The sequence below is a fragment of the Rousettus aegyptiacus genome, unplaced genomic scaffold (assembly GCF_014176215.1).
Source record: "Rousettus aegyptiacus isolate mRouAeg1 unplaced genomic scaffold, mRouAeg1.p scaffold_m13_p_2, whole genome shotgun sequence".
Classification (NCBI taxonomy): domain Eukaryota; kingdom Metazoa; phylum Chordata; class Mammalia; order Chiroptera; family Pteropodidae; genus Rousettus; species Rousettus aegyptiacus.
In genome coordinates, this window is record NW_023416295.1 from 148,811,917 (window position 1) to 148,835,202 (window position 23,286).

At 33.1% G+C, this 23,286-nt stretch overlaps 1 protein-coding gene across 1 annotated transcript in view; it reads right to left on the reverse strand.

Moving 5' to 3' along the window:
- The window catches only part of PIK3C2G (phosphatidylinositol-4-phosphate 3-kinase catalytic subunit type 2 gamma), a 270,689-nt gene that overhangs the window by 26,044 nt on the left and 221,359 nt on the right, over window positions 1-23,286 (reverse strand). Inside the window, exons 31-32 of the mRNA XM_016124109.2 lie at window positions 22,010-22,118; window positions 6,993-7,068 (exon numbers count right to left, since the gene is read on the reverse strand). Coding sequence (XP_015979595.2) covers window positions 6,993-7,068; window positions 22,010-22,118 — 185 coding nt within the window. The remainder of the gene's footprint in view (window positions 1-6,992; window positions 7,069-22,009; window positions 22,119-23,286) is intronic.

A 23,286-nucleotide genomic window follows, 5' to 3' on the forward strand; every position in this document is an offset into this window, starting at 1 on the left:
ATATATATTGAATTTTCCCCTACTGGTTTGGCCATATATTAAATTCCTGAATGTATTTGACTCTATATATGGACATTTTGTTATGTTCTATTTATTTATCTATTTATGCACTGACACCACATTGTTTTAATTACTGAGGCTTTGTAATGCATTTTTATATCTGGTCTTAGTCTCACCTCTTTTCTTTACTTTTGCTGTTTTCCTGGTTTTCCTTTGTTTATGAACTGCATAGTTAGCTTATCTAGTTAAAATAAATCTGTTAATATTTTTTAAAATTATATTTCAAAATGAAATTGGAACTATTTGACACCTTTATGATGTTGACTCTTCCTGTGCAAGAGCATACTATGTCTTTCCATTTGTTGAAGGCATCTTTTAAATCCCTCATGATATTTTAAAGTTTTCTTCATTTGGTCTTATATGTTTTCTGTTAAATTTATTCCTAGGTTTTTTTTTGTTTGTTTTTTTGTTTTTACCTATTACTGTAAATGGAGTCATTCTTCTATTATCTATTCTAGCTAGTTATTAGATAGATAGATAGATATGTATACATTAATTGGGTAACTGATGCCTTTATTGAATTCTCATCTTTTGTGACAGATATTTAGCTCATTCTTATTTATCTAGGTATGTGATCATATTACTGGCAGTGTTAATTTTGTCTTTTCTTTTCCAAAATTTGTGTTTCTCATTTCTTTTTATAACTCCATTTAGTCATTTCACAAATATTTATTGGCCTATTATAGACAAGACACTGTTTTAGGCCCTTGGAACAGTTCCTCTTGGCATTTGTGTAGTAGCAGGGGGAGATACAAAAAAAAAAGATAAATATAACAAATAAGTAAAATTTAGAATACGCTGAATATGACGAATGATTTAAAAAAAAAAAAAAAACCCTCGAACAGGATAAAGGTGTTAGGGGCTACCAGAATAAGGGATAGGTGCAATTTTAGATGGCATGATTGTGGTACTTCTCATTGAGAAGGTAAATATTAGCAAAGACAAGAAGAAGGTGAAGGAGTGAGCCCCATGTTGGCCAGTGCTTTCAGCACAATGTAGTGTAATCATGAAGATCACAGGCATAATGCCTTATTTTATACTTCAGTGGAAATACTTTTCTGCTGTTTCCATTATGACTGATGAAAGCTTTGGATAGCCAAGATAGATACATTTTTCTTATATTAAGGCATTGCCCATTTATTTTTATTTGAGTGTTTTATCAAGAAAGTTTATCGAAAATTTTTAAATGCCTCTTCAGGGTCTATAGAGATGACCATGTGCTTTTCTCCTTTAATCTATTAACAGGATAATATGAATTATGTACTATGTGTATTAAACAATGTTGAACCATTCTTGCATTTCTGGTAATAGTGAGTTATATTTCTTTAGTGTGTCGATAGATTATTTTGGCTACTATTTATTTAGAATATTCCATTGATATTCAGAAGTGAGAATAGCCTGCAATTGATTAATTGAGTGATTTTGCAATCCTCGTAATCCTTGAAGCTATTTGGAATAAATACTTTATGTGCTTGATAAAAGTAATATGAAAGATTTTCCTTTTCTCTGTTCTAGAATTGTTTAAATAACAGTGGAATCATCTGATTTTTAAAGGGTTGATAGAATCCCACTGGAAGTCATCTGAACATGGTACTATTTTAAAGGTAGACTTTCAAAGCTTCTTCTATTCTATCAAAATTGATCTCTTCTGGGGTGAGTAAATTGTTTTCCTAGAAAATTATTTCAGATGGACAAATTTTTTTTTTGCAAAGTTGAAAAAAGTAGTCTCTTGTATTTCTTTAATTTCATTGCTTCTTATGGTTACTTCTTGTTTCTCCTTTTATATTTTGTTTATTTGCATTTGTTTCCATTCTTTTGATTAGATTAGCTAGAGGCTTCTACTTTTGTTTACTTTTAACTTCTAGATTTATTTATTCTACCATTTTCTGTGTTCTAACTCATTTAGCTCTACTTTTATCTTTATCTATTTTTTCTGTTTGTATTCTTTTGGTTTATTTTGTGGCTCTTATTCCAATATTTCGATTTTACTCTGAGCATTGCTTTATCTTTCTCCCATGCTTTCTAACATGTGTATTTCATTATTGCTATTTTTTTGAAATTTTGCAACTTTGGTTTGTAAGTCTTTTTCACCCTAGAGTGGTTCAAGATTATTTTTTAAAATTTTCAACTTAAGTATCTTCTAGTTTTCTGAATTTTTCCAATAATTTCTCACTTTATTGTCTCATGAGTGGAGAATATGTCTATAGTATTTATATTTTTAAAAATTTGTTGAAAAAAATAAGAATAAAAATTTATTGAAATTTTTTTTGCGGCCTAATAATACATAATCTGTTTTTATGAATGTTCAATGAGCATGTAAACTGAAGAAAAATTCTCTTTTTCAGGAAAAAAGAGTCTGATATAAATGAATCAATTTTCCTTATTAAATTTTCTATTTAGTTTTTCTGTGTATCTACTTTGTTTTACCACTCAGTCTTTCATAAATCAAGAGAAGTGAATTAGAATATCCTACTACTAATGTAGTGGGTTTTTATGTATTTCTTCTTGTACGTTTCCTAACTTCTGCTTTATGTATGTTGCTGTCATATATTTGATATGTAGTCAATACTGCTCATACCTTTATTGAGAATTATACTCGTCATAGTTTAAAGTTCCTTTCCTATTAATCCAATGCTCCTTTGACTAAATTCTACCTGTTATTTATTAAGATTGTGATCTCTGGTTTCCATGTACTTGCATTTACCTAATATATATAGGCCTAATTTTAATTTTCAATCTCTTAAAAAATAATTTTGTTTTAGGTGTGTTTTTACATAAAGTATAGAGTTATGATTTAAACTTTTATTCCAACTGGAAAATTTTTTTCTTAATAGATGAGCTAAGCTCATTTATTCTTATTGACATAATAGAGACGCTTTCTCTTTGCTCTAATGGTTTTATGTTATTAAAGAGACACAACATTTTTGTTTCTATGGTTTTTAGAGAAAATTTTTTACTAAGTAATTTGTTTTTATTGTTATGTACTTGTGATACTTAGGCAAGATCTTATTTTTGTCCGTGATTACTTTTATTTAATATTCTTAGACTTTTATTTCTTTCAACAATATTTGTTTCTAATAGAAGTAAAGATAAAATTAGTGTGCAAAATCTTTCTAGCTCTACATTCATCTACAACTCAAATATATTTAATGTTGTTATCTTTCTTATTATTTCTCCAACATTCATATTACATATGCTAAGATTTTTTATTGCTCGTTTTGTTAGATTTCATTGATATCCTTTGACACCCAGTGATGAGGTAAAGTCCTCTTTCATTTTTTTCTTTTCCTTCCTACATGAGCCACAAGCAAAAGTCTAAAATAACTTTTTAATTAAAAACATGAGAGTATTGATACAATATAGCAAAATGCATAATATTTTAAAGCTTTCAACTGAGAGTTTCAAAAACAACATAATACAATTAGTTACTTCTCATTAGTCCTAGCTCTCCACTTCTTTTCCTTCCATGTGATTAAAATTTAAATTGAAAGCCTGGGTAACATACTTCAACTTATAGATAACTGATTTGGCTCTGCCTGAGTAAGTATCTAGGACATTAACCAGAGAGACCCTGCCATGGAGACTGCCTGGCTTCAAGTTCACTTTTAAATTAACATTCAAATTGGAGGTAGTGATGTGAAATAATGATTGAAAGCTCTGCTTGCAATCATTTGTAATTATCTGTGGCATCTAAACATGCTCATTAATTCATTCTCTTAACCCTGATATCTGTCGTCTTTGATTATGTTCTACTTCATTACCTATGTTATTGTTTCTATACCTTGACAAAAATCTGTCTTCTCTATGTCAAAGTTGTATTCTGGTGGAAGATGGATAATTTTGTGTGTGTATGTGGAGGTATTATTTGGCATGGGGCTATATTAATTTTGAAGGAGTATGTAGAGGATCATGTCACCAGAGGGTTAAAAGATATATATGATAAAATCCAGCAACTTTCTGGTTAGTTTAGTGTCTATAATATTTAATGTGATAATTTATAGATTATTTTTTTCCATATGATATTTCAGGAGAATTCTAGTGGTTGGGAGGCATTGAATCCCTCATATGAGGACATTTCCACATGAAATAGTGAGTGTGGAAGGAGTAACATGACTTGGATTTTGGTTTCTTCTCTCTTGCCCTTTTTATAAAAACAAGTTACGTAGGTAGAGAATATCCATGTGTCTTCCACTGTTGTTCCTTCTATTGATCATTTGTTTAGTAATTATGTATGGAGCATCTAGAGTAGGCCAGACACTGTACTAAGCCCTGGGGATACAATGGTAAAGCATACAAACTGGATTGTGCCTTCGTGGATTTCTAGTCTATGAAGAAGCACACAAGCTATAATCACCATTGCAATAAGTGTCCTGAAGAAAAACATTATAGGAGTATAAAGCAAAGAGGTGAGATCTGAAAGATGCAAAAAAAAAGGATGGAGAAGGTGGAATAGGTGTCAAATGATCCAGGCAGAGAAAATTGTATCTGTGAGGTACTGAGGAACTTGTCAAAGTTGAGGAACTGAAAAAGGACAGTAATCAAGTTGGGGAAGGGCCTGATATTAGATTGGGAATGGAAATTGGTAGGTGCCAGATTCTGCTGGGATGCCATCATGAAGATTTTAGTCTTTATCCTAAGAACAGGACCAGCTACATAATTTGTGAGGCTCAGTGAAATGAAAATACAAAATAAAAATGAAGAGTCCATTTAAAAAAAATTATTAAGAATTTCAAGACAGTGACAGCAGAGTGTTAAACCAAGTACAGGACCATTCTAAGCACCGTGCCCTATGAGACTGCACAGGCCACAGGCCCATGTAACTGACTCTGCCTAAGGGTAATGGGAAGCCAAAAAAAAAAAGTGTTAAGGAGAAGAGAGTGATGATTGGAATGGGCACCGGATAAAGATAAATTTTTTTATTGTCCAACCATGTCATGTTATGTAGTGTGTAAAGGCAAAGGAATGTTACGATCTCCCAGATCCAGGATTACCAATTATTATCAATATGATCTTTATAAGTCATGTGCCTAGACATAAGTCTTCAGAATCCATTCTCTGAATGTATTAGCAAGGGTAGTAAAATGGTGAAGTCTGGCCTTTTGCTTAAGGTCATCCTATGTAAACCAGTATTTTAATACATTTAAATAATTTTATCCTCTAAGAATGTAACAACATAAGAGCAAAGTTTCAACTAAGTGACAAAAATAGTGCTTAAAGTAAATACTGTGGTTCCAGTTTAGAACCAACTGATCCCATGACAAAGGTATTAAGAATTCAGAAGTATGAAAGGAAGTAATTTTAAAAATATAAGAAGAAACAACTTTCTGCTAATCTTTGTTGTTGTAATGATTTGCATATTCTGATTAGATGTGTTCTAATATAATAGGCTGTATTTCATACACAGCCTACCTATATTTAAAAATATCGAGAATCAAATACTTCATCTGTCATAACTGCCAAAGTAAACTATGAGTATTGCATAATGTAGTAAGAAAAAATAAAACTAGAAAATAAAGAATTCTTGAACAACCATTTTAGTTTTTGCAATAATAATTCCAATTTTTGGTGTGCATATATGTTTTAAAACACCATACAGGGAAATCCTATAAGCAAATTAAAAATTTGATAATGATTCACCATTTAACTTTTTGAAACACAAAGAAATTATTTTTTTAAGTACTTTAATGATAGAATAGAGGTCAACCTAGTACCTTTTTTTAAAGTCTTACATCTTTAGGAATCTACACCTTTATGTTTTATCTTTTTTAATTTGGTTAATTCAAATATATAAATATTAATTGTAAAAATTCTCAGGTAATAGTATTTTTAAAAAGATAATTAGATATTTGTGAATTATGATAATAAATAAGATATATTTTTGATTATAGGCATCATTCTTTTTTAGATATGTGCTATAAAATGCAAGAAATTGCTCTATTTACTAAATATTGTTCACAGTTTGGTTATATAAGCGAAGTATCTCGGTGATGTTAAATGAGTAAAATGTGAGAGGAAAGAGATATGATCCTCCTATAATAATTTAGGATTTGTGAGTATAGAGCAATGTATAGTGAGGAAGTGGGGGCCTTGATTTAAAGTTACTTTCAGCCTAAGAGAAGGAAGGTAGACACAAATATAAATATCCAATTTAATAAAAGATTACACTATGCAACCTTATCTGGTTGTATAGAACTATACACCTCAGGGGTGAGTAACTAGGATGTTGGATACAAGCAAGAGGCAATAAGCCCACAGGCCTAATCTTAAAGGTAGAGAATCAGAAGGTGGATTGGATAAAATGAAGATGGAGAGTTGCTAAGGAAGGAAGGATGAGGTCTAGCAAAATATGGGTTTGCAAGTCTATATGAGCTAAAAACCAGTATCAGTATTGGATGGCCACTGGCAATGAAATTCTATTATGAATACTTAAAATTGATAAGACATTCAAAAAGAGTCTCTGACATTATAAAATAAACAAGAAAAGTTAATTAGAATTTGCACACATTTGGCAGAGAATAGGGTGGATAATTGTGCTGGGTTAGTTTGGATCCTGTTAATAAAAGAAAGCTTCATGAGAGAGGTGGAATAATTACCACTAGATAATTCATGATCATTATTGTTACCTAATATCTTTTGTTGCTTCCTAAGATGCAACAGGAACTCCATCTCAATGTACAATTAATGAAATGAGTTAATAGTGTATTAGCACATAGTTATTGTAATCGGACAGACATATCTGAGTTTAATTTTACTTGAAGAACATATTCTAAGAGGGTAAAAAGCGTTGGAAATGGTTAGAAAAGACTGTTAAAGCCCCACTCTTAAAAAGTGATTTTTATTTGAAAATTGGAAAAAAAATAGTCGTGATAATTTTTGCACAATTATATTGAAATTCAATATTTGTTTATAGTAATAATGATGCAATTACTTGCCTAGATCCAAGGGTGATGACTCTTCAGTTGTTTGTTGCACAGGCTCAGAGAGGAAGAAACTAAGTATACAATCACTCTGAAAAACAAGACAAAATATTGCTTAACATCTTATTTATATTTATTTATTGCTCCTCTACACAGGCATATGAAAACATTGATCCCAAATATACAATTATTTGTTTTATATATATATATATATATATATACCTATTTGTTTTATATATATATATATACCTATTTGTTTTATATATATATATACATATATATATATATATATATATATATATACACACCTATGATAGATTCCATAGAGAGAAAAATATATTAGTAAGTTTATTTAGTCAATGTTATAATTTTACCCTAAGTTAAACCAATCTTTTATGAATTGGGATGTCTGATTACATTTCTTCAAGGGGCTCATGTGTGCTCTGCTCTTGAAGATTACCATAATGTTTACATTCTTGAATTTTACAATTAGGAATGAATCTCACACTTTACTTTCCTGGATAATGTGTACCCTTGGACAGGGCTTTTGGAGAAAAATTAATCTCAGTAGGACGTAGATGTTTACTTAGTGAGTAACCATTACTCTTCCAGGTTCAATTCTAGGAATGCTCACTGAGTGCTGATCACACCAATGCTAGGGGATATTAAAAACAGAAAGGTTCATAAGATGATTTCCCTCTTCAGAACATAATCTAGTGGAGGAAATAGATTATATAAAATGTTGATAATAGAAGTTTTAGTTATGAATATCTTTAGTACAGAGAAGTGAATGTGCTTCTCTATTAAATTGGAATGATCGCAAATTAACATTTAATCGGGGCTCCAAATGAATGGGCTAACAGGTGAATCTGAGAATAGGTTTTCCTTAGTGACACTAGTACATATTTTGTTTTAAGCCATTATATAACCAAAGCAGTCCTCTCCATGAGGTCCTACATTATTATCTAAAGGACACCACTAAATGATTATTTCTATTGGCTGCCATAGACGGATGTCAAAGCTGCCTGGCATTTCTCCCTGGCCACCCTTCTCTCATTCTGTGCAAAGGCTCTTTCGAACCTCCCCCAGGAAACACACACACTTCCAAATCTGACTCCTTCTCTGCTGATGATTTTGTCTCCACTTTAGAGAAAATAAAAGGCTGATGGAAACTCCTGTGTGTCCTGCCACAAACTCTATAGACTCACAAAGCCATCTTTTCTCTTTCCTTCTATTATAACGAAAGTGTTTCTCTTCCATTTGGATAAGTAAGATTGTATTCACCCCAATCCACAGTACCTCAGTGCGATCTTATTTGGAAGTAGGGTAATTGCAGGTATAATTAGCTGCTAGAATGAGGCCATATTGATGGAAGGTATGCTCCTAATCCAATATGACCAATGTTCCTCTAACAATGGGACATTTGAACACAGCTACTCATAGAGGGAAGATAATATGAAGAGATGCAGGGAGAAGGCAGCCATCTATAAACCCAGGAGAGAGGCCTGGGACAGATTCTCCCTCAGAGCCATCAGAAGGAACCAACATTGGCGACACTTCAATTTTAGACTTTCAGCTTCCAGAACTGTGAGACAATATATTTCTGTTGTTTCAGGCACCCAGTTTCTGGTATTTTATTATGGTAGCCTTAGTAAACTAAGACACTATCTGATGCTGATCCCTTCATCTGGATTCAATTCCTCCTCACCCTGTAGAATAACTCAATGTTCACCTTCTTCCTTTCTTTCTCATCAGTATAAAGTATGGTCAACTCTCTCCACTCTAGAACTAACAAACAGATGAGTCAAACCAAATAAAATATACCAACACATAAATAATATCGACAGTAATGCAGCTTTTGAGTCCTGTGTTACTTTTCTCCTCAGCAAATGAACTTATGGGAAGAGTTGTCAGCACTCATATTGGTTCCATTTCTTCAACTTCTACTCACTTTATTATCTGTCGCACTCAGGTTTCGCTACTGTCCTCTGAAAATGCTTTACCATTATTTCTAACAAACTTTCTCTTTTTTCCAAATTTGATGGGGATTTTCTTGACTTATATAAATACTCCATTTTTAGTGAAATACTCTCATCTGCTTATGATACTTACATCCTCCCAGTTTTTCTCCCATTTATTTTGCCATCTCTTAGACTTCTTTTAATGTTCCTTTCTTTTTGCTTATGATTTAAGTTCTAGTGACCCTCACTTCTAGGCCCATCTCTATCATTACTCTAGCACATTCTTTCAGGGTGATGTTGTCTTTTGGTGGCTTCTGTAATGATGCACAAATTTAAACATTTATCCTAGATATGTCTCCTGAGCCTTAGCCTTCTTTATCAAAATGCAATAAACTACTGAAGTTCAATAGCCATTTGGCTCCTTTGACTGTTCTAAAGACAATTAAAGCCAAAAAGTGCACCACTAAATGCACTTTCTTTTCCCTCAAATTGCTACTTCTCCTGTGTCCAGGCTCAAAATAATGTGTATCATTTTGGGCAATCCATTCTCCCTCATCTCACACATCAAATTGATTGTTAAGTCCTAAGGATTTTACCTCATAAATATGTCACCTATCCATTTCTTCCTTCCAGGTATACTGCCATCTTCCTAGTTCTAGCATTATCAAGTCTCATCTAAGTTATAGCAGGGATTCCCAACCATTATCCTGCTACCCTTTACTCCAATTTGTTCTCCACACTGTCAAACTAATCTTTCAGAATAAAAATCTATTAACTGCTTAAAACCTGGCAGCGGCTCCTCATTGCTCTTAAGAAAAAAGCAGTTGGTCAACTGCTTAACAAAGCTTGTAAGACCTTTTGTAATTGGGATCTTGCTCATTCCCCAATCTTCACTTATCATTATTTCTCTTCTAGTACTTTAATGCCGAATTATATTTATTTCCTCAAGTATGTCATGCTACCTCCTCATCTTTCTACATACTCCTTTCTCCATCGTTTCCACCCCTATTCACCCATTTGCCCAAGATTTACTACATGCTCTCTTTTCTACTCTTTTTAGCCCAGTCTTTGAGATATCAAGAGCAGAGATTATCATTTCTTCACTCATGCCTAATACAGCATTTCTGCTCAATAAATATTTGTTAACAGAAATAAACAGATCTGTTGACAGATATAGAATATATTGTTTTTTCTTTTAATGTAAATATGTAGCAGCTTTATACATCATTGTAAATTAAATACCAATTTTGATCTCTATGTGTTGATTTCTTGTGAGCTTATTTAATAAGAATCTATCTTCAAGAAATGTGTCTATGTTCAGGGAGCTGACCAAATCATGTTTGTTTGTTTATTTTACTATTGAAAGTTTAAAGTTAAACTTCAGTCAGTGAAGAATTTGGTGAAGGAAATTTGACTCTCTTTGCCCTTCCGACAACTAGTCAATTACTCTTCTCCAGCAACATTTTCAACCTCATCACCCAATGGTTATTAAACTTCAGAAGTAGGAAGAATATCTTCTCAGTTAATGTCTGAAATGTCACCACTCGCTAATTATTCCCTTGTGTTTATAATGTCATATCTTTGAAATCCTTGTTTGTAATTCCAGGTGTGGGTAACATATTAAATACTAATTCCTTAATGTAGCAATACTGTTTTCATTCTTGATTTGTTTCTACATGATCCAGTGTCAATGGAGAGAAAAATCAATAAAAAAATGAAGAGAGTAAAAAAAGTAATATCACTGGGTCTCAAAATAATCAATTAAAAATTTTTCTTAGATGAGCTTTACTTCTGTGCCTAACTCCCGCAGCTTTTAGCACATTGTACCACTGGATGGTTAGAAAGCTATAGAAATATTAGTGTTACAGTTGTTCTCATTAATAACCTGGCCCAATGTTTTCCACTGGATTTGTACTGACCTCCAAGAAATATGGCTACATTTAGTTGTGTAGGTTGTGCACTGAGCAACTTTAGGGTGCCATCTTTACATCTTTACATTAACTATATAATTCTACTCAGCAGGGCTCCCCATATGTAAGGGTACCAGTTACAGCAAATAACAGAGGATGCCCATGCATATTTAAAACATATAGAAAATTATTTTTTGATCTCAAATTCAAATATAACTGGGCAGCCTGCATTTTATCTAGCTACCCTACAGTATGAGGTGTTTAGAAAATGTGTGGGTGTACTTTTGGCTGTCTCAATGACTGAATGGTAAAGTTGGCAATTAGTGGGCAAGGCCACTTATCATGTCCTGAAATGTGTAGAAGATTCTTACATTATGAAGAATGTTGCTTTTCTGCTTAATTCTTCAAATTGTCATAGTTTCCCAGAGAAAAAAAAGAATGTAACTACTTTAAAAATGAGAAAACTGAACACCATATAGGACAAGTGGTTGACTAGTTGAAATTGGTACAAAAAAAAAAAAACTGATAGGGTGTGGTCAGTAAGCCCGGGCCCACCTGTGTTATCACTGCTCATGGCATACAAGTCATGAAGAGGGAATATGAGGGACACATAGAAGATGTGGCTAGAGAGGGCTTCATAGGAGTTCTAGAGCAATGGTCCCCAACCTTTTTGGCTCCAGGGACTGGTGCTCCTATGAGAATTTAATGCCTGATGATCTGAGGTGGAGCTGAGGCAGTGATGCTAGTTCTGGGGAGCTGATGCAAATACAGATGAAGTTTGCTCGCTTGCTCACCTGCCACCCATGTCCTCTGTGTGGCATGGTTCCTAACAGGCTAACAACCAGGGATCCCTGTCCCAGAGATTGTTAGTCTACTGCATAAGTTTAAAACTACTGGGATTGATGAATTTTAAGCAGAAAACATCATGATCAGATTTTGTTGCTGTTGTTGTTGTTGTTGTTGTTGTTTTGTTTTGGAGAGGTGACAGGGCAGCATTGTGGAGGAAAGAAGAAACAGCAGCCATTCTTGGAGAATGTCATCAGCAAAATTCCTCATATGCTCAACATATTGTATTTTCTGAGCCGTCCATTCTGCTTTCTTTTTAAGTCTCTAAAATAATAGTTTTGCTGTCTCTATCATTCCTTCTATAATCCTTGTCCTGGTGGTAGGGTAGGTATCCTTGCATCTCTTCACTCTTTTGACCTCCACTCTTTCTCCCTTTATAAAAGTTCCACTTTGAATATCGTATGCACTGACCATACTGCCCTCCCCCCAACCCCGATTGTTGCACTTGTCTATTGATTTCTAGGTCATTGGCATTCATTTCTTGAACATTTTATACTTCAGAACACTGTCATTTTCTCTACTAATACTCATCATAACTTACTGTTATAGTAATATTCATACAAACTATCCTTCCTTATGGCAGATTCTTTATTTTCAAACTCTTTTCTTGTCCGATGTTCTCGTTCTTCATTCTACTCAGCCACTCACTCCTGTTCCCTTGATTTTGTCTTGACCCGCGACTGAAGCCTTTCCATTATATGGATTTCTAACCTCCCAGTCTAAAACTACCATCTCTCCCCATTCCAGCTCATGCCCTCTAGTTATAAAACTCAAACCATCTGTTTACTCGAAGACCTTCTCACTGGCCCCAACCCCTTTCATATTCTCAAGTTCTTCTTTGGCCAGTTCTGATCCCATGGTTGAAATAATAACTTCTTTGCATATTCCTTTCAACTCCTTTGGCCCTCTTTCCTTTTATTTTATTATTCACTTGGCAAAATACCCAACTCTGGTTACTCTCTGCCAACTCTGCAGCTGTAAAAGGCCTGCTGAGTACTGCTGGAGATAAGAACTCAACCATGCTTGCTGGTCTTACTGTTACTTCATGCCCACTACCCTCAAGTCGGTGTTCAGGATTTTCTGGCAATTCTACACTGATCTAGTCCATTTATTCTTCTACTCTCCCACAAGACTATTTAATACTTTATCCTTAACTCAAAATGCCAACACAGTTTCCCTTTCTTTCAATATGCTAAAGGCTGGTCTTCTTGTTAAAAACACAAACAAAATAATTTTCATAAGCTTTTACCAACACAGCTGTCATCTTACCTCACTTCTACACTTTCTTCTGTTATACAGGTGGACCATCTGTGTTATAATTTGAGACTGATTTTAGCACTAGATCCCATGCTCTCTTTGTTACTCAAGGTCATCACTCTTGTCTCTGGTGAAGTCCTCATTTCTTCTTGCATCATCAAGTTTTGTTTCTTCAATGGCTCTCCCCACCAGCATACAAATATGATATAATCTACTTCAATAAACAAAATTCTTGACCTACATTTCCCTGCACACTATTTTTTTTTCCTGTTCACACTTAGAGCAGAGCTTCCATAAGAATTGTTTTCTACTTTCTATCTTAAATTTCTCTCCTCATTCTTTTTTGAACTCATCCTAGTTAGGTTTTCTCCCCTAACACTCTCATCAGACTGTTCTTACTAAATTAACCAATGATATCCATTTTGCTAAATTCAGTAGTCACTTAAGTTTTGAGCCATTAGTAACTTTTGAAACAGCTGATCATTTCTTCTTCTTTGAAATCATTTCCTCTCTTAGATTCTAGGCACTATATTCTCTGGTTTCCAACAGTGTGCTCCTTCTGTGTCTTTTGTTGATTTTTTTCTGACTTCTCAAACTTTAAAATTGATGTGCTGATGGATTTAGTCCTCAGAGTTTTTTTTTTAAACTTATATTTTCACCCTAAGTAATCTCATCTAGTCTCATGGATTTGAAAAACAATTATTTGTTGACAACTACAGGTTTTTATATTTTCATCCCCTCTTGTCTCCTCAACTCAAGACATTCAACTTTTCTTTTGCAATCTCTACTTAGAAGTCTCATAGGCAATGCACACTTAGTGTACTTGTATCCAAACTACTGATTGCTCCTGTTTCCTAATGGTTCTCCTACAGTTTTCTCTAACACAGCAAATATTCAATCAATGCAAGCTTATATGGCCATAAAGGTAGATCCTGATTGGTTAGTGCTTTTGCCCTGACAGTTGTTAAATATTTGAACCATCCCTTTTATGTAGAACATTATATATTTGGTGAATAAATTAATAAATGGTTGGAATTTGTCATGGAGACATTAAAGTTATTGGTCATTGATATCAATCATCCAGGTAAATGTGTTAGGTTATTTAAATGCTGCACGAGGTTACACACACACACACACACACACATATATACATACACATATATTTTTTTTTCTTTGCCAGGTTAGATATTTACCTAACTAATATGAGATTTTTAATATTTAATAATGTGTTTTTAAATCAGAAATGCACTCAATAAAGAGCAAATTTAAAAACCCATTGGGCAACTTTAAATTAAAACCTGTATCAGCTTATTTTGGTAAGTTCAGAGCTCTTATTAATATTTTGTTTACCAGTTATATTATGAAGTCATTTGTAATTTAAAATCATTGATTTTTTTGGAGAGTTGATCAATTAAATTTGTTGAAAACCTAAGTGTTTTGCCTACATCATTTGAGCATGTTCTGTTCTCAAAGGCCACAGAGAGTTAAAGTGCTTATAATGATCAGAAGTGATGTAACACTGAGATCAATGTTTTCTTTCTTTAAAATAATACATTTAAAATTCCCATTTATTAATGGGCTAGCCAACATCTAGAATTGGCTGCAATATTTAATTTTAGTGAGTTAAAACAGTAAGCTTAATCTATCAAACACCATGAAATGCTGTAAAAATGTGAATTTAAAACTGAATTCCCATAAGAGTTTTAAATCAAAGTTGAATGGTAATTGTAGTTTATTGCCTTCTTCATGAAGTAGCTTATCAAAATGTCCAGTTTATAATGTAGCTCAACCCATTATATTCATATTGGAGTTACATGGAAGAAAGACACTGTGAAGAATAGTGAACTTCTGAAAAATCTTTTATAATTCCCCTTCTAAAATGTCATCAACATTTTACCAGACTCTGAAAAATAATCTTGGTTTTACTGATGGTACACATATGACATTTATCCTGCCTGCGACATAATCTCAATCAGCTCCAAATAAGAAAAGAGCAATGTAGTGACAAATGTAGTAATTAACATCTGGGTTTAGCAAGCAGGGAACAAGAAACATATGCTCACTATTAAGATAGGATTTACCCATTCAGATTTATTTTGACATTTGATTTCTACTTAAAAAAAATAATGTTACTTAAACCTTAAGTGAAATCATTTTTTCTTTTAAGGGACTTGTAGAAATGAGTAACAATACCGAGAAGAGCTGAAAAATCACAATTAATATGGCTTTAAAATTTGGAAAAACGCCTGTTGTTTGTATATCTCAGCTAAACTCAAATGTGGGTACACATTTGTTTAGGTACTAAAATCATTTACTATAGCTGTTATAACATGTTCATATTGCTCTTTATACAGATCTTATTCAGTTCACAGCAGAATTCCATGATAACAGCAGAATTTAAAGAAGCAAAAGGATTTCTTGTTATCATACTATAATTTCCTTGTAGAATGAAACTATAAACATTAAAAAAAAAGAAGTTTCTATCAGTTTGAGAGAAGAGAGTAAAATGAAACAAACAGAAGCCACGTAAATATGAGACTAGGGTTTCTAAACTGATGCTTGCAATCTCATTAGAAGAGATATTGGGATAGTGTACAATTGTGGTGTACATTTATGTCTATCTCCATATACTCTGTGTAATGAGTATTGTATCAAGATCCATTACATTTCTTAGGAATAAGGAAAAGAAAAATTCAATGTAGTAAGTTATTAAAGTCTTTATGAGGCCACCAGCACATATTAACATAGAATATCGACAAAGAATTTATCTCTTTAGGGGAGCATCCGCGTCTGATTCAGCTTTCTACTTTCTAGAGTAGAATTCCCTAAACTTGGCCAGGCATCTGAATCACTTGGGTTCTCAAAAAGGAACACAGATACCTGGATATCACCTTCTACCTGTAGAACCGTCATCTCTAAGGATGGGGCTTTAGAACATATTTTTTTAAATCTTCAAAGTTATTCTGACACAGCTAATATGCCTGTGCAAACATTTAATTTTTGTTGATATGACTTTTGTTAATAACGCACTGCTTTATTTTGTAGCATAGAAAGGACAAATGAGAAATGAGATATAGGTTTTACATCTCATTGTTCTCTAAATACTCATTCTATACAATTCAATTAAATTAATTAGTGAGGTGTTACCGTACGAGGAGGTACACTTATAATACCAGCTTTATTTTGTGTAAAAATACTATGGGACAAAATAGGATTCCCTCCTTGGAAGTTCAGAATTAGAAGATGGATGACATATTCTCACTTAGAACATTTCTAGCATCTGTAATTTCATAATAGTATCTTATGTTGAATGATATTAACGCTTCTTGTTTCTTCTCCTCTCTATTTTTTTCTCACTCAAATCTGAGACCTTAATTCATTCAAGATAAAAATAATGTAGTGTTTAACAGTTCTTCAGCCTTCTTTTCTCTAATTACTGACCAGTAGATATTAAGATGACACAAAACAAGAACATCTTTTTCCTGGGCCTTTATAGTAGTACTTTAATTTAGCACATTAGGAAATGAGAAATGATGAAAACCATGAACAACATGTTTGTTGGTTTTGTTCATCTGTCTCTATGCAACAATGACTATGATGGGCAACGATATTCATTAAACCTTGCTGTACTAAATTACACCTTTGCAAGTCTTCTCTACCTGTATATATCTGACTCCTTTGCTTTCTCCTCTCGAAAACAGTAATCTGCTAACACTTGAATCCATTCTGTGGATAGATATGTTTAGGAGTTCCCTATTGATGGCCTGCTACCATATAAAGACATATCTCAATATTCATCGTAGTCACACTAGGACCAGCAATCAGAAGCCTCTGTACTTTGCACTTGCTTCTACCTAAAAAGGCCAAAGCTTGATGCTTTAATGGTTACTAGATAGTTTGTCAATTTACCTGAAAAAGTATAATGTTTAAGAGAGCTTTAGTATAATCAGTAAGGCAACCCTTGGCATGCAAAGATGATAATCCCACCCACCATTCCCTCAACTTTCTCCCTCACAGACAACTGACACACTCATGTGGCCCTTGACTATAGCATAAGTTAATGGACATGACCTTCCGAGAATGTCAGAATTAGTAAAGAAAGATCATTTTCTATCAAGCCAGAGGTCTCTGGCATGGGATTCATGTGGGGCTAAATCTGGAGTGAGGAAAAATACCAAAATTAAATTAATATTTTTTTATAACATAATTTAAATTTCTTTCAATTTTTTTCTGTTTTTTTTTTTTCCTATGAATTTTAAAACCTTTATTACTTATTTGTTTATTATGTTTTGGAAGCATGAGTTGGTTTCTTTAAAAGTTAAAACTGGTAAGATATAAGAATGAACAAGAGATCATGGCTAAATACTTTTCAGTTGCAACCTTTTAATCCCTTAGGTTTTAAAAAACAACATAAATCCTATAGATTGATATATGCTAATGATTCTGTTATTATTCATTTAACAATATTTACTTAGTATTGATAAGTTCGTAACTGTGCTATATTTGAGTAAAAATTGAATGCATATAGTTACTGAGTTGTTTAAGCTACTGAAGGAAAGCATGTAACCATAGTGGATGCTTTGTCCTTGCATCCTATCCCCCAGTTTCTATTTACTAACACCTATTTTCCCCTTAATAACAACTTGAATGCCATACTATCTGGGATGCCTTCTCCGTCTCACTTGGAATTGAGTTAAGTATATCTCCTTAAGTGCTCAGGCACTTGTCCTTTGACACAAAATAGCATCTCCAGCTGAGAGTCTGGTAACCTGGAAATAATATTGTAGCACAATGTTCTTCAGTTCACATTTGCTAAAAATCAGTAATATAATAAGATATTTGAGTACTATATTGGAAGCCAAATGCTTAGGTTGAAAATAAGCAAGTTAACTAACTATCTGAAGATGTTATAAATAGAAGAGCAAAATATAACCAAAGGAAGCAGAAGAAAGGAAATAATAAACATTAAAAAATGAAATAGAAAAATAATACAATAGAGAGGGTCAATAAATATTCCATCTCGTTCTTTGCAAAGACTAGTAAAATTCATAATCCCACGATAAGACTGATCACAAAATGACATATGTGGAGAATGGAAGAATATATGAGATCCTATAAATGTTAAAAAGTTTGTGAGAGAATACTATAAATAACTCTATGCCAATAAATTAGCAAAAATTCCTAGAGAACTATAATTTAATAGACCCAAGAAAAAATAGAAAATGTGAATTTCCCTATAACTCTTAGATAAATTAAATCTTTAGACACATATGGCTTTACAAATTAAAGAAATAAAACCAATTTATACAAATTCTTTGAAAGAGTGGGGGGGGGGAAGCAAGATTTTTTGTAACTAATAATATTATGAGGCCAGTATGTTCTTGATTCTGAAACCTGGTAAGGACATTATAACACAGAAAAGCTTCAGGCCAGTCTCTGTTTTAAACAAAACTGAAAACAAATGCTGAAGAATATGTTAAATCTAACCCAGCAGTGCATAAAAAGGATATGTCATGACCATGTGATGTTTATCCTAATAATGCAAATTTGTTTAAAATGAGAAAATCCATCAATGTAATTCACCACATTACCAGAATAAAGGAGAAAAACTATTGATTACTGGTTGATAGTCGATCAGTCCAACAGATTCAGAAAAAAATCATTTGATAAACTGAACATTTTTTTTATTGTAAAAACTACTAGGAATAGAAAGAAACTTTCTTAAAATAATAAAGATACCTACAAAAGCCTATATACTTAACGAGGAAATACTAGATACTTCTAAATATTAGGTGGCAGAATAATGCAAGCATGTCCTTCATTGCCTCTTCAGTTCAATATATATTGGAATCCCTAGAGAGTAAAAAATAGCAAAAGAAATATAATATATAATTATGGAAAGAAAAAATAAAACTTGTTGTTTGCAGACAATATGATTGTAAGTGGAAAATTCAAAACACAATACAGGTAAATTATTAAAATTAATCGTAAAGTTAGTAAGGTTGTTTGGCAAAATGTCAATATATAATATTAGGTACAAAATCAGTTGTATCTAAATATTGATGAATAAATAAAAAAGCAATTTTAAAAAGGTAATGTAAGATATCTAGTATAACAAAATATTTTAAGACCTCTATCAACCTATTATTGAGATTTAAAAAAAAGATTTAAATAGGTACACGATAATGGATTCAAAGATATTAGGATGCAGTTTTAACTTAAATCCAAGTAGGTTTTTGCATGGAATTAAAAGGTAATTTAAAAATTTCTATGGAAAAGCAAAAGTTCAAGAAGAGCCAAAAATACTATTTAAGCATAGGATGAAATAGCAGGACTTACTCTGCTAGATATCAAGATTTATTATAAAGCTATAGTAATTAAGATTGTTGGCACAAGGTAGACAAAGAAATCATTGGCATAGAATATACAGCCCTGAAGTAGACACATACCTAGATAAACACTTAAATTCCTACAAAGGTGGCACTGCAGGACAGTGAAGAAAGGGAAATCTTTAAATAGTGTTGGAACAATTCAAAATCTACAGTGAAAAAAAATCAGATGATTTTTATTTCACACCATGCACTAAAGTCTATTTCAGATAGGTTGTAGGTTTAAACGTGAAAGAAAAAACAACAGGCTTCTAGAAAATAATATAGGAACCTGTGCTTATGACATAGAGGTAGAGTATGTTCTTCTGGTCATATAGGAAAACACCAATATGTTTTACTACTACATTAAAATTAAGAGTTTCTGTTTACCAGAAGACATAATAAAGAGAATGCAGGGACAAGACACAGAGTAGAAGAAGATTATTACAGCATATTTAACTAATGAAGGACTTCTATCCAGAATATGTGAACAAATACAATAAATGAATAAAAAAATATCAAGTAATTAACAGAAAAAAGGCAAGAAACATGAACTGGCACTTCACCAAAAAGATATCAAACTGACCAAACAGCATGTGAAAAGGTGTTCGATCTCATTAATAGTTAGGAAAATACAAATTAAAAACAAAATGAGATGCACAGTCACCAGAATGGCCTAAATTAAAAACACAGAGATTACCAAGTGTAGACAAGGTTGTGGAAAATTGGAACACTTACTCATTGCAAGTGGGAGATTAAATTGGTCATTACCTATAAACGTTGAACATTAAGCATATTCTAGAATCAAGAAATTCTACTTCTAGGCATATACGACCAACATGTGTGCATTAGGAGACATGCATGTAAAAAAGTGTCCATAGAAGCATTATTTGTAATAACCCCAACTTGGAAACATTCCACATATCTATGTAGAGAGGAATCCAGAAATAAATTGTGATACATTCATGTAGTAGAATACTATACAACAATGAAAATTCAGGCAGTTTAGAGGTGGTCTGTCACTGCCTTGTTAGTTTAAACAATAGTCATTTTATTATTGTCTCTCAGTTCTGGGGTTTGACTGGGCTCACCTATGGTGTTTTCATTTGGGGTCTCTAACTAGTGGCAGTTATTTGATGGTTGGAGCTGGAGTCATTCACTCACAAGTCTATGAGGCTGATGCTGGTTGCAGGCTGGAAGCTCAGCTGGGCACCAGAACGGCTCTGTTTTTTGGACATCTCTCTATTTGATCTCTGTGTTGTTCCTCCACTTGGTAGGCTCCCATAGTGAATATCACAAGAAAACTTGGAAGAAACTGCATGGCCTTTTCTAACCTAACTTGGAAGCCACGAAGCGTCACTGCCATCAAATTCTATTTAATGAGACAATCACAAAGGCTCTCTTGGGTTCAAGGTGGGGGACATAAGCTCTCTTATTGATGGGAGGGTAGCGAAGAATTTTTACACATTTGAAACTACACATTGTTACTTGGGTCGTTCCATCGTCAATAATCCTTAAACTGTCCAATTTTCTTTTGCAGATTTTTTCTGGATACATGTTATATTTTATAGTTTAAAAGGCTACAACATAAAAAGGAACATAGCCCCAGTCTAATAAAGAGGGCCAGAATCTCCCAAAATGGTGAGGGACATTGTTATTCTTCTTATTGTTTTTAGTTCAATACTCTCTAAGGGTTACCTTTAGTGCTCAACAACCTGGCCCTGACCTTCTTGTTGGCTTTAACCTTCCTCTCACAGCTTCCTCACGAGAATGATGAGATCTAACTGAATTGTATCCTTGAATTTTTCCCTATCTCCCCATGATAGAATAATGGCTCTCCAAAAACGTCAACACCCTGTTCCCTAGAACCTGTGGATATGATACCTTACATGACAAAAGAGGCTTTGCAGATAAAGTTAAATTAAGAATTTTGAAATGGCGAGATTATCCTAGAGTATCTAGGTGGGCCTAATGTAATCACGAGGAGGGTCAGAGTTAGGGATGTGATGACAGAAGCAGAGATCAGCCTGAGCCTTTTCCAGGTAGAGTACAAGCCAGGAAAGGCAGGCAGCCTCTAGCAGGTGAAAAGCCAAGGGAATGGATGTTTTCCCTGGTGTCTGCAGAAAGAACCAGTTCACTAACACCTTGAGTTTAGTCCCATAAAACCTATATTTGGACTTCTGACCTTCAGAATGAAAAAAAAAAATAGATTTTATTGTTTTAAGCTACCAAGTTGGTGGTAATTTTTCACAGCAACAATAGAATCTAATATGATCCCCGCCCCTCCCTGCTTTTATTTCCCAGTCATTTCCTTAACTATATTGTTTGATTGTACTTGAAACACTTTTTTAGGACAACTCTTTTAAATCCTACCTGGTGTAAAGACCCAGCTCAGATGTACTCTTCTCCCTGAAATAGTCTTACCTTCGCAGTCAGAAGTAATTCTTAGTTCTCTAAAACAACAGGGCGCCTAGCAGCATTGATAGTCCACTTTTCATAAATTAGTTGAGACTAAAGTGCTCTACTTTTTTGCTGTTCTAGTTTCCTGTTCAGAGATTTTACAAATATTGGATATGCATATTTGTTAATCGACTGTAGAACAAAAAAGAATGTTATCATAAGATATAATAAAATATTTCCAGTAATAATTTATATTTTATGCAAAAATATAAAAGTAAACTGTAACATACATTTGCAACTTCATATGATCCATTCAATATCTGTTCCATGTAATGATTTAGATCTCTGAACCTTTTGTGATCTGAATTAGTAAAAGGTAAGTGCCACCAATGAGGAAACCTGTTTAAAAAGAAAAAAGTGTGCATTCATTAGTTTGAAAACTAGCCTCTGCATCTCAGATTGTTCATGAAGTTATAGTTGCATTAGATGTCAGGGCCAATGAAAACATTTAAAAAACAAAACAGAACACATGATTAATCATGAAAAATTTTTTAATATGGCTATGGTCACGTGCTATTTTAACTATGACTAATTAATACTAATTTAATCTAACATACTGAATTAATATATATGTTCCTTTTTACTGTATTTATGGCAGATCACACATTTTGTTCCTTAAATACATGTGAGTGATAATAAATACTTTCTGAAGTTAATAAATCATAAGTTTTCAAAAAGGTCAGATTTTATTGTTTCTTCTGGGTTCACTGGAGACATTTCTACACTAACTGAATTAAATAGGCTGTAAAGTGACATATGCTTCCATCTGGTCTGAGTCTTTTGGAACAAAGTATCACTTTTTCCAGGAGTCTGACTTGTAGAATTTCCTCTGTACTATCTGATGATATATCTCGATGGCTTAGACATGATTAAGACCAATTATTAGGTGGGTGACTTGTTAATGGCAATACATTTTACTGGTTAAATATATTATTTTAGGAACTGCCTGGTACTTCTTCTGACTGCAGTCTTGCTCTGACTCCTTCACACTTTTGCTTCTTTGATATAGACCTTTTCTCTAGGAAAGGAGCATGGGGCATAGTGAAGCGCTGTCAACGAACACACAAAAGTACGTGACAGCTGTGAGCCATGTCATCCACTGCTTCCTGTTGGAAATCTCAGGGAAGGCCCAAGTAATATGTTTGTGTATTAAAATAATTCTTTTATTTTAAAAGTCTCTTGCAGTTCTAAGGCTTAAATATTAAACATTTTTATCCAGATTTAGTTGTCATGAAAATTAGGACAATACACAAGTAATCAAAACATAGAAATGCACTTAATACATAGATGGATTGGGCTGGTTTTAAATACTAATTTGTGTATCTGTGGATGAATTTTCTTTTGCTAAAATAAAATGTTGATATTTTATATAAAACAGAAGATCATTAATTCTGAGGAAGATTTTCATGCCTCTGTACTCTTGGAAGGTATCCAGAACACAAATAATCTGATGTGAATATCACTTTTATATGCTGTGATTTGAATTTTATTCTTCATTATTCTAACT